Source organism: Peromyscus leucopus, chromosome 12 (assembly GCF_004664715.2).
Source record: "Peromyscus leucopus breed LL Stock chromosome 12, UCI_PerLeu_2.1, whole genome shotgun sequence".
Lineage (NCBI taxonomy): Eukaryota > Metazoa > Chordata > Mammalia > Rodentia > Cricetidae > Peromyscus > Peromyscus leucopus.
In genome coordinates, this window is record NC_051073.1 from 76,996,817 (window position 1) to 77,008,803 (window position 11,987).

The 11,987-nt window shown below is 51.9% G+C and overlaps 1 protein-coding gene across 2 annotated transcripts; it reads right to left on the minus strand.

The window, feature by feature from the left end:
• Positions 1–2,166: 2,166 nt before the first annotated feature.
• Positions 2,167–11,020, minus strand: Ap2m1 (adaptor related protein complex 2 subunit mu 1). Of its 2 annotated transcripts, XM_028857541.2 has the most exons (13): positions 10,914–11,020; positions 8,643–8,759; positions 7,623–7,628; positions 6,880–7,145; positions 5,755–5,837; positions 5,379–5,384; positions 5,052–5,187; positions 4,810–4,951; positions 4,324–4,443; positions 4,090–4,225; positions 3,892–3,989; positions 3,321–3,432; positions 2,167–2,752 (listed from the first exon to the last, which is right to left on the minus strand). In XM_028857541.2, exons 2-13 carry the CDS (start codon positions 8,714–8,716, stop codon positions 2,618–2,620), a joined length of 1,314 nt encoding a protein of 437 aa, XP_028713374.1. In that variant the 5' UTR covers positions 8,717–8,759; positions 10,914–11,020; the 3' UTR covers positions 2,167–2,617. The 2 variants fall into 2 exon arrangements, with proteins under 2 accessions (XP_028713374.1, XP_028713376.1); XM_028857543.2 differs by lacking the exon at positions 7,623–7,628.
• Positions 11,021–11,987: the final 967 nt, after the last annotated feature.

Sequence of the window (11,987 nt, forward strand, 5' to 3'; positions counted from 1 at the left end):
CTCGTGATCCTCCTGCCTGTCACCTAAGTGCTGGAATTAAGAGCATGTGCCACTACACCGGACTGCCGCCCACTCACCCATCTTAAGCATTTCTGCAATGGACAGCAGTTTCGGTGTTCAAAGTTTAAAAAGCCATCAGTATGCCCAAGGAGATAGCTTGGTTGATACCGTGCTTGTCTACTGTGCCCGAAGCTTTGTGTTTGACCCCCAGTACCTCATAAAACTGGGCATGGTGGCTTGTTGTAACCCTAACATCAGGAGGCCGTGATAGGACCAAGACTTTAAGGTTGCTGGGCAGTGGTAGCTCACACCTTTAACCCCAGCACTCAAAAGGCAGAGAAAGGTGACCCTCTGTGAGTTCGAGCCCAGCCTGGTCTACAAAGTGAGTTCCAAGATAGCCAGGACTACACAGAGAGACCTTGTCCCAGAAGGAAAAAAAAAGTCACCCACAGCTACAAAACCAGCTATCTAATAACCAGTTTACAGTAAATACAGATGGGGCTGGAGAAATGACTTAGCAAAGGGTCATCTCTGCAAGCCTGAGGACCTGAGTTTGATCCAAATAAAAGTCACCTGTAAGAAACAAGTCCCTGTGGTCTATATCAGTGTAAGGTGTACTCAGTGCTCATCGAAGAGTCACAGTAAGCAGGAGGCAAGACGCCCTGCTTTCCCTGGCTTGCAGAGATTAACTGCTATTTAGGCACTTTCAGTTTACCTGAGGGCTGAGAAGTACATAGTCAGCTACATAACAGGAAATTGAGGAAGGACCTCCAACCCAGGAGGAGGGGGTTTTTTTTTTTTTTTTTTTGCTAGAAAAGAAAATGGGAGAGACTGTGACTCTCTGGAATATCAGCCTGGGGGCGGGGGAAGGGCAGGATTTTTATTATCTATTTATTTTTGATCAGGAACTCTAAAAACCACTGTTTGGTGCCAAATCAGAGGGCCAGGCAGCCATGTCTGCCTCTTCTCCAGGCTGATGACAGATTCTGCAAAGTAAAAAAATAAACTGCTTTGCTTTAAGTCTCTAGTACCCTAGAAGCGAGGAACACCGTTTCTCACACACCTGTAATCCCCATGCTGGGCAAGCAGAGACAAGATCCCTGGGGCTCACTAGCACTTGCTTTTTCAGAGGATTAGGGTTTGTTTCCTAGAACCCACATGACTGCACCGTTTCAGAGTATCCAATGCCCCCTTCTGGCATCAGAGAGTACTGCATGCATGTGGTCCGGCAAAACACTCAAGGACGTAAATAACCAAACCAATCAGGGGCCAGAGAAACGGTAGTTAAGAGCACATACTGCTCTTAAAAAGGACCCAAGTTCAGTTCTTAGCTCCCATGTCAGGCAACTCATGACCCGCCTGTAACTCCAGCTGCAGGGGATCTGATACCATAACTGGATCCTGATGCAACTGTAGAAATTTTATAGGCTACCTTAGGTTAAGTTACACACTAGAATTGGCCATGAGTTCGTTTATTACTGTTGAAGCTGGGTGACAGGATGTGGGGTTTGTTATATTATTCTGCTTATGCTTGAAATTTACTTTTAGTAGATACCCATTTAAAAAAGCTGAAACCTGGCAAGCTGTAACTGGTGAGGGCAACCCTACTCTCTCTCTCTGTCCTAACACACAAGCCCTTGGAGACTCTGGAGGGATGAAGGCTTTCACCAGAGGAGTTTGACAGGATGCACGGGGAAAAGAAACATCTTTCCTCTGGCGGTTTACACCGCAAGACTGGAACCTAGCTTAACAGAGAGACGGATGGAGCCGAAACATCAGCTTTTCAGGACAGTTGCGAGAACCAATACAAATCTTCCTTGGTGTGTGCTAATTAGAAAACTGCACATCTGCAACACTGCACTTAGGAGGTGGAGGCAGGAGGATCCTGAATGCAGCCAGCTGGGCTTGCACAATGAAAACCCACCTCAAAGCAAACAAAGCCTGGAGTGGAGGCACATATCTGTAATAACAGCACTTGGGAGGTCAATCTGGTCTATACAGTAAGTTCTAGGTCAGCCAGGGCTACATGTGACAAGACCCAAACAAAACAAAGCATTTAATCCCAGCACTCAGGAGGGAGAGGCAACATGGTCTACACAGAGAGCTCTAGGACAGCCAGGGTCCCACAGACCCTCCCCGACAGCCCCATTAACACTTAGTCAACAATTCCACTCTACAGTTTATTGGGTTTCTAACTGGACGAAGTCACACGTGTACAAAACGAAGCATACTATCCCAAAGCAGAGAGGGGCTAAGGGCTGGGAATCTGTTACTGGCCTCTGGGGGAGCTCTGAGGTGAGGGCTAGTCAACCTTCCCGCTGCAGAGGTGTGGCCACGAGGGTAGAAAGGAGAGGGGGCCACCTGGCTTTGGTCACAAAACTCAGGGCCTGGCACTAAGCCAGGACAGACAGATGGAAGAGAAGCCTCCAAAACCACCCTGCCCAGAAGCCGGGGACTGCCTCACCAGTCCCACTGGGGCTGGCTGAGACCTATGTTCAGGGGCCGGTGTAAGGGAAGGCAGCAGAGCAGGAGGGGGAAGGACACTGGCGAGTGGTCACTGGGGTCCTTGGACTTCTGGAAAAGGGTGGGTGGGGAGGTGGCCAGCTGCCACGGGCAGCTAGCAGCGGGTTTCATAAATGCCGCTGCGGCCAATGTATCGCACCCATTTGATGACGTCATGGTCACTGTAGTTCAGCTTCGGCTCGAATACCTTCAAGTAGCGCACCTTGAGGCCGGAGGGCGCGAACGGCACCTGGGCAGAGGACAGCTCCAGTTAGGAACACGGCCTTCCTATCAGAGCAGCTCTACTCTGGCAAGCTCCATGGGTCAGCCCCTCATCTACCACAGGGGGTTCGGAATGGCTGGGTCCAGAAGCAACAGAAGAGCACTCAGGTGGGAGCCCACTCCGAGGTTACCGAGTGGAGAGTCACTAGGAATCATCTCAGGTCTGAAGAAGGCCCCGGCTGAGATGCTAACCATTTCTAACTGTCAGGAGGTAACCAGAAACTACCTTTGAACACACTTATCCTTGTCAACACTACGCACTGCAAAAAAAACTGCAAGTCTCATCCACACAAAGCAAAGCCAGCTTGTTGTCTTGTCTAACAAAATTCTTGTCTCTCCAACAATCTAAATGTTTCTCAAGAACTGTTCTGTGACAGGTCAAGAGAAGTCAAAGCTTTCTGTTAGATTAAACTTCAACTTCTATTAAGAGTAAAGAGGATGGGTCTATCAACTCAAGACAATTCTCAATGGAGGCCCAGCTTACTCATCCCTAAGGGGCGGAGACTGATCTGAACTGGACCCCTCCTCGGCCATACCTCAAAGTTCATGGAGATGGGGGGTCGAGCCCATTTCTTCTTATCGTTGGTGGGCAGAAGCTCAATCTCTGCGCTGATCTGTGATTCCTTCATGCCTGCCATGCGCTTGATCCTAGGAACACAGGGTAAGGAAGGGGCAGTAGGAGCCTGTAGCAGTTTGGAGAATTTTTAAAGTAGGGATTGCTTATTTCAAGCATGGAGAGAGAGGGGGAGAGGGAATAAGGGCTTGCGAGCTTATGAGAGTGCCAGGATAAGGATGAGAGATCAGGACCCTGAGAACTACTTGTTACACCTTTAAGTACTTGGGGCTTCTATTTCTTCTTAGATGGATGGGTGAGCTCTCCCTTACCCAGACTGTATGCTTCAGACACAAGACAAGGGCCAGTGGGAAATACTTTTGAAAAATAGACACACACACACACACACACACACACACTCCCTCTCTCTCAAGGCTGACAATACAAGCACCTCTCTCACCCCATAATCCACACAAGAGGAGGACAGAAGGTGAAACCTAACGAGAAGACACACTATGGCATCTCGAGCCTGGCCTGGCCTCCTCAAGACTCACTTCCACACAATGGCGTTCTCGCTGGCCTTGTACTTGGCCTTCCCCTTCATGCAGATCACCTGCACTCCGCTCGTGTTCAGTGGGGTTGGGATCCTCACCTAGGAGCAACACACGCGTCAGTGAGCTCTGGGAAGGCCTAAGAGCACCTGTCCCTGCTCCCCGAGCCAAGTTCTCCCTCTCCAAGTCTCCTGGCCTCACCTCAATCTTCTGGGCCAGAAGCGAGGGCTTGAAGTTGGACTTGATGACCACCTTGACCTCCAGTTTGGTGCGCCCCACCTCCCGCACCAGCGGGATCACCCGGAAAGGGAGGATGATGTCCTTGGTAGTGCGGTATCTTTGGGAGGAGAGAACAGATGGACACCACAGGGCTAGTCCCACTCTTCCCCCCACCTCTTCCAGGTGTGCCCCTGCCTCCTCACACCCCAGCAGCACCTCATGAGTTCAAACTCTCCATCAGGTGGGATGAAGCTGATGCTTCGTTCAGAGTCAAACTTGCTGAGTCGCACACACTGGTGGAAGGTGCAGTCATCAATGGCAATTGATTGCTTCCCGCTGTAAACAGAAGCAGAGCGCTCACAGTACAGTATGTGCCAGACTAAGAGACCAGGCCACAGCAGGCTAGCCACTCTGATATGGGACAGCTTCCTGACTCGGGACTCCCTGTCCTGCAGTCTGAGCTGAGGGAGGGCCTTCAGGTCCCGGAGCACCCGAGAACCCTGCTGCTGGGGACCAAACAAAGCGGCTACTCTCTGAGGACATTGGCAGTCCCTTCATCTGTCTTATCATTGGATGATCTAGATAGACAGTTAGCAATCCAGAAGAAATGAAGTCCAAGAGGAACCTGTGGCTTCCTAGGTCGTGCTCGACTCTCAAAGGCCTACCCATCTCTGTTCCCTTGAGCTCCGTCAGACTCAGTACCTTTTGCCTGTTTCATCCGCTGTGCCTTTGCCCTGCTTTTCAATGACAATCTTGTCATTCATTCCAAACTTGCACTCAGGCATGCCACTCAGGTAACTCTTCATCACCACCCGGCCTGACACATGGGCACTCAGCACTTGCCCTGTGACAGAAGAGAGAAACAGGGAGGGCGGGGCAGCTAAGCCGGCAGAAAGGCCAGGGTCTGCCCTGGCCCTTCGGTTTCATCACGAGAAGGCACTTACCCTGGGGGGACATGAGCAGATTCACACTCTCTAGAACATCTAGGAAGAGTTCATTTCGCCGATACTTGATCCCTTCCCGCCGCCAGCCGATCTGCCCAGTCACCTGGCTGGTGATCTGGGATTGTTCTTCTTTTGTCTATATGGGGTAAAGGTGGCCAGTGACCTCACTCCTCTCCTCTCCATTACCCTCTCCCCACTCCAACCTTATCATAAGAAAGCTCTCCTTCCTGTTCATTACTCTGTCACCCACTCAGCCTCACAACCTTTACAGGGCGGGTCTGGAGTACAGAGCGAAATCACAACAGCAGACGTGAAGGAACAACTTACCTGATGCTAGAGGCCGCGGAGCCAGCAAGGTCACAACAGGAAGCAGCACAGTAAGCAAAAAAAAAAAAAAAAAAAAGGGAAAGCTATGAGGCTTGAGCCCAGAGGAGAACCCACGTGCTCTTCTGAGCAGCCACACCCCCTGCCCTCGGTGCAGAAGAAACCAATTGAGCTGTATTCCTGGTAACAGAGAAGCTGAGTTGGCAGCTTCTGGGGTAGGAGATCTACCCAGGGCAAAACAGGCCTGCAGGCACGGCAGGAGGCTGAGGCCAGCACTTCCTGTCTTGGGCAGACTCATGAGTCAGCTAGGAAAAGCTGGAGACCAACGGGGAGGAGAGGAGTGTGGGTGCCCTCCCTGGGTTCCGTACAGTCCGAGTACCTGACTCTTGATGCCCTGCTGGGTGATGAAGGTCTTCAGTGCACCTGTCTCTGAGTTCTGTGGGTAACCAAAGTCCAGAATCTCTGCAAAAAGAAGGGAATCATAGCTGGGTGGCGGTGGCCGATGCCTTTAATCCCAGCAATCCGGAGGCAGAGACAGGTGGATCTCAGAGTTCAAGGCTGGCCTGGTCTACTGAGTCAGTTCCAGGACAGCCAGGGCTACAAAGAGAAAATAAAACCTGTCTTGCAAACAAAAAACAGAATAAAAAGAAGGGAATTACTAGCCTCTAGAGAAAACCAAAGGCTCCTTCCTTCAATGCAGTCCTTCCTCTGGCCTGGGTATTCCTGGCTAGTACAGGTTCTCAGGCTTATGTGCAACCATCTGCAGTAAGGCCTTCCAGCTGAGAGCACTCAGCTTATGATTTGCTCTTCATAAGAAAATACAACTATTTTTTTTTGGTTTTTCGAGACAGGGTTTCTCTGTGTAGCTTTGTGCCTTTCCTGGATCTCGCTCTGTAGACCAGGCTGGCCTCAAACTCACAAAGATCCACCTGGCTCTGCCTCCTGAGTGCTGGGATTAAAGGCGTGCGCCACCACCGCCCGCCTAGAGCTTTTTTTTAATGTAAAAAAAAAAAAAAAATCACAGAAGAGTCACATGGTCAGTGCGTAAGAGGCTAAAAAATCATGAGTCCTCATTTTCTCCAGAAAACAGATGTTGTTAAAGGGGAAGCAGCCAGCCAGACTCTAGGAGAGGAAAGCGCACAGCCAAAGGGACCTCCAAGACTTCCTCTTCTCCAGGCCTTGCAGTGTTGAGCTGAGAGCTGGGAAGAGTGTGTGAACCAAGGCTCAAACTGCAGAGGAAAGACTAGAACAGCGGCTCAGCTGCCAAAGCCCACAGTCAGGTTCCCAGCCCCAGCGAAGCCCAGAACTCCCCACCCCACGGCTGGCCTATTTCTGTGTTCAAAACAGCCTTTAGGTCTGGGTTTGGACTGGATGTATCAAGGGCAGAGGTCATCACCTAAGAGACCAGAGGCTCGGTAAACAAAGTTCCGAGTATGCTGGAGTCTCCAGACCCCTCCCAATTAGCTTAATCCCCACCAAGGCCACCAGTCCCCAAAAGCCTCACCATCCAGCAGCTCATAGATGAGCACAAAATTGTTCTTGATGTTCTCCTCACTGATCTTGCCAAAGTAAGCAGCCATTACGTCACACATCTTATAGAGGAATTCGAAGACCATGGCAGCGTTGACATTCTGCTTGGTGACGGCTGCCAGCCAGATGTTGGACCGCTTAACATGGAAGAAGCTGGTGCGAGCGATGTTCGTGACCGGGCTGCGCACCTGCTGCCGCGCGTGAATCACATTGACCCGAAAGGCGTCCACTGCATTCCTCCTGAGGGAAAGGATGCCAAAAGCCTGCTCAGCATCGAGGCAGACCGCAGCCCATGAGGTCACCTACAGATGCTGGCAGCTCCACCCTCCATGTATTTAGAGTCAAGGCTTGAACGACGAGGGTATCCTTCTTATAGCCGGGGAAGTGACTCCAGGCCTGACTTCAACTTCCCAGATATACCCCAGCTGTCACCTTTCTAGCTTTCCAGAAAGTTCCAGACCCTGAAGAGAGAGAGCTCTCTATTGGGCCCACCCAATAGTGGGAAAGGCGACTCCCCTGAAAGCCGGACAAGGCTAGAGTGACCTCGGGGAAGACTATTCTATCGGGTGAGAAGGGGCTATGGACTGTAAGACCCAGTTCTTTTCTGAGCTCCAACTCCAGAAACTCAGGGGATGGAAAAAGATGAAGGAAAACCATTCCGTGGAGCAGGACCCGCTACCCGCCTGTACCTGAGTGGCAGCGTGACAGGCTGCTTACCTATTGCTACATCAGCCAATGAGATGGGATGAGAGAAATGACGTCAGCAAGAGGAGGAGAGTGACAGCAAGGAGAGAGAGGGTTAGACGACACACAGCACGCACGCCCACACAGCTCGCCGCGGTGGGCAGCACACACCACCACGGCGGGGAAGCACACGAGACAGGCACCAGGTAGAGCGTACACCGAGGCATGCAGGGCTTCATGTGGCCTAGCCGTAGCATCAACCATCGAGGTGGGAGGAACAGGAAGGGGCGGGACCAGCCAGGCTCACTTAGGCTAGGCACTGCCACAAAGCCTAGCTCAGCTTTACCACCAAACAATGGATACAGCCACAAGGTGCCACACCAGGCTAGCCCATCAGCCAGGGAGACAAGAAAAGAGGAGAGCTAGGACAGGTCTATTCTGACTGTTTATCTCAAGCGATCTGAGAAAGAATCACAAGGTAGGAAGTACTGGAGGAGCCTAGCCTCGGGTTAGAGCAGCGAGGATCTCTCAGTCAGCAAAGAGCCACCGTGTGAGGCAGAGTGAGAGAAACAAGGCTCTAGTGAGCTCTTTGTAAGGTCTGAGGGACTCGGGACACGGAGCCCCCATAGAGCGCTTCGAACCTGTTCACAACCAGGAAGGGCCCAGGACACCCGAAAACAGCTGAGTTAACACACCAAAGAGGATTTGACAGGGATTGAGGGAAGGCTCTCAATATGAGAAGCATTTTGAAAGCAAGATTTAGATAGCTTAGTACCCCTGGTACTAATTACACCCACTGGAGATAGTGCTCCCTCCTGCAAGGAAGAATCAATCTGACTGGGAAAAAGCACTCATCTTTAGCAACCAGATCTATACCTAAAAGATACAGGAATAGGAAGGGCAGGAATTCCTCAGCCTGGGGGTTGGGGGTGTCATTCCGAGGGCCTGAGCCTTGCTGCTAGGCCAATGCCTAATGGGGACCAGGCTATATTGCATGCTCAGGCTGAGGCAATCGGGAGGTTGGGGCACAGCATGCTCAGCCAAGGAACTTACCCGATATCATCTCTGTACACCCGGGAGATGAGCACCTCCCCCTTGTGATTATAGATGAATAAACCTCCAATCATGGCGGCAGCTCAGTCTCTGTGACCCATTGCTCTGAGAACAGACCTAGGAAGGAAAGATGGGGGCAGGGTAAAGGAAACCTTCAGAGCCCCTGCCCAAGTCGGGGCTGTACAGGCTTGGATTTCTTTTCTGACTCAGTCCTCTAGCAAGTGACCCTGCAGCTCTCCCAGGGAAGCCCCTCCCCCTCAGCTAGGCCCCAGTTCCTGTTTATTCCACACTGGATAGGAGAAAGCAATTTCAGAGTGTGGGGCCCGGGATGAAGGCCATTTTCTTCCAGCCTTTTCTGAGGGCTGAAGCAGAGAGTAACCCCCCCCCTCCTTCACAGCGCCGCGCTCAGCAAGGATTCCTCTCAACCTCCTGCTGTGCAGAGTCTCATTCAGACTCGTGAGTCACTGAGGCGGCCGCCTGCGGATGCAGGAATGGCGGTAGGAATTACTCTAGCTGGCTTGGGCCTGGGACGGCCACCAGGCAGAACCTTTAGAGCAAGCACTACTTTTCCAAGAAGGCAGCAGGGCATGGACCTCTAGAAGTCTACACATTCCAGGAAAGGGTGTGCAGGGTGAGGAGGGTGGAGGGTAGGAGAGCGAAAGGCGGCCCTTAGGCTCTAACATGGACCCAGGAATGTGGCTGAAGCAGGCACATCTTTCCCAGGCAGTGAGATAAGCAGGCAAAGGAGCAGAGGCCCCAGCACAGACAAACCACACTTAATGATCCAAGCTGCGTACTACAGTTCTTTTAAAAAAAGATGAATTTTTACCTCCACGAATGTACATGCCGGTGTGTACGCTGTGTGTGTGGAAGCTAGATGTGCAAGCCGTGGTGAACTACCTGACGGGGTGCTGGGATCTGAACTCAGGTCTTCTGGAAGAGCAGTGAGTACTCTTAAACTCTGAGCCCCTCCCTTTCACAGTTATTTCTGGTCACTGTCCTTTCAAAATTTCAAAGTGCAATTCAAATAAGGTCTGTGTGGAGCATTAATCCTGCCATCTAAACTGTGACTCCAGATCTACCAGTAACTCATGGCAGGCCTGACATTTATCAGCAATGGTCAAGGATAACAGAGTGCCTCGACTGTCCAAATTATTTGGGTCAAAACTAATTTAGACTGTTTGAGAAAAGGGGTTAATCTGGTTCTAGATTTTCTGGATTAGCCCAGGTATTAATTTCACAGGGGTTAGTTTAACAGACCTTCTTTCTGAAACTGGAAAATAAACCCAAGACCAATGACAAGTCTCTTAGGGTGGTGGACTCATTCGAATCTCACAGTTCCAAAGCTGAGAGAGGAAAAAAAAATGCAAAATGGAGGTTGAGTCCTGAGCAAAGGACCAAGTCCACAGGTATCAAGCAGTAGATGGTTCTGGGCACTAAAACCGCAGGTCGGGCGTGTGTGTGTGTGTGTGTGTGTGTGTGTGTGTGTGTGTGTGTGTGGTGTGTGTGTGTGTGTGTGTGTGTGTCCGTCCTGGACAGAAATGGGATATTTAGTTAAGAGAACGGCTAGCTGTGCTTGCTAGCAATATACTAGGGTGACCCCACAGCAGCAAGCACGGCCGTGGACGCCCCTAAAGAAGTTCTCCTAAGGCAAAGGTCATAGGAGCTTTGGAGGAGCAAAAAACGGCGAAGATTGACAGCAGAAAAAGGGAAAGCTGAGACAGGGCCTACTCTGAGGTTCGTGAGGCATGAGAAGCTGGTGGGGTTTTCTCAGCCGAGGGAGGAGATATCCAGGCCGGGGAGATGGCAGGGCGGCATGCGGGGGCTGTCACAGGTCTGGGGGGAGAGAGCCGTGGGGGTAAACAGGAGCAAGGAATATCGCAAGGTTCGAGACCTGTCACTGTCCAAGGGAGTGGCACCAGGAGATGTCACTGTCCTGGGGGGGATGGGGGAGATGGGAAGCCTCAGGGTTGAGCGGTTGTCAGGATTCTAGGGCTGGGGGCGCCGCGCGGCGTCCCGGCTCAAGGATTCGGGCCCGTGTCTCTCCCCAGAGACGCCCGGCGGGTCGCCGGAGGGCGTCGCTCCCCGCCCTCGCTGCAATCGCGCCCGAGGCACCCCCGCCCGGCCGTCTGCTCCCTGCCGGCTCTGGAGGCTGAGGCCACTCCCGAGTGCGGGCAGTTTTCCACCCGGCGCAGTGCAGGGCACGGCAGGCGACCCCGGCGCCCTCGCTGGCCCGGCGGAAGGACACGTAAGCCCAGCTTCCCAGCTCACCTGGAGTCAGCAGCCCCCAAAAGGCCGGCCTGGCCACTCTCGGATCCCAAGATGTCCGCCCGCCCCCTGCTCGCCTGTCCGCTGCCTCGGCTTTCACTGCAGTGCTCCCGCCCCGCCCCGCCCCGATCTCAGCTGCGCCTGCGCGCTGGCCTCCAGCGGTGACTACAAGTCCCGTCAGCCCCTGCAGCTTTCAAGCTGCTAAATCAGACCGCCCTAGGTTTAGCAAAACTACAACTACCGACCGCCTTCGAGAGAGAGGGCCGACGCCGGCCTTAGTGCGTCTTGCTTGCGCTAACACGCGTCGTGTTACACTCCACCCATTCATTTGCTTCACTGAGTATCACGGGAATTGTAGTCTCTGCAAGTCTTCCTGTTCCTAGTTAGATTGTTTCGGCAGGCTTCGAGAGATCAAAGCTGTTTGTCGAAACCAGTTGTAAATTTTGAAATACTGAAGTCTTTTATTGTCTCCAGATTCCGAAGACTGGCTATCTTCATTTTACAAACACAACCTGGCATAAACCGAATTTACTGCTTTTTAACACTACGATTGATTCTCCCAAGGTATATGTATCTATTGCAGTCACGACTGAGCCTTTTCCCAGGGATAATTATCCAAAGACAAAGGGTGGGGAGGAAGACTAATTCTTGGCAAAACTAGTTAAAGCTTTTCTCAGCTAAACCTGTGACTGTGTGTGCTGGTGATGCATTCCTTTAATTCCAGCGCTCAGGAGGCAGAGGCAGTTAGTTCGAGGCCAGCCTGGTCTACATAGAGTTCTGGGACAGCCAGTGCTACATAAGAGACCCTGTCTGCCCTCCACCCCAATTTAGCTGGGCATGGAATTAAGAAATTCCACCTCTCATGATATCCAGACAGAGAGAATGAGGCAGGGTGAGAGAGTGAGGCAGAGCCAACCCTGGACACAAACAGCCTGTCTGGTTCTCACCAAATCAAGAAAAATTGGTTCTTCTCTCTCAGTAGGCAGAGGCATCCTGTTACCTGAGCAGGCCCAAGACTGCTATGGCAGAAAGGAAGCAGGGTGGGGAAATCTGGTTGCTAACCTTACGATTCCTAGC

Excerpts from the sequence above, each read along its gene's own strand:
- Ap2m1 (XM_028857541.2), bottom strand. The coding sequence starts at position 8,716 with ATGATTGGAGGTTTATTCATCTATAATCACAAGGGGGAGGTGCTCATC. Across the intron at positions 4,444-4,809 it reads GCGGATGAAACAGGCAAAAG|CGGGAAGCAATCAATTGCCA; the intron begins GTACTGAGTCTG and ends TTCTGTTTACAG. Across the intron at positions 3,433-3,891 it reads GAGAACGCCATTGTGTGGAA|GATCAAGCGCATGGCAGGCA; the intron begins GTGAGTCTTGAG and ends CTGTGTTCCTAG.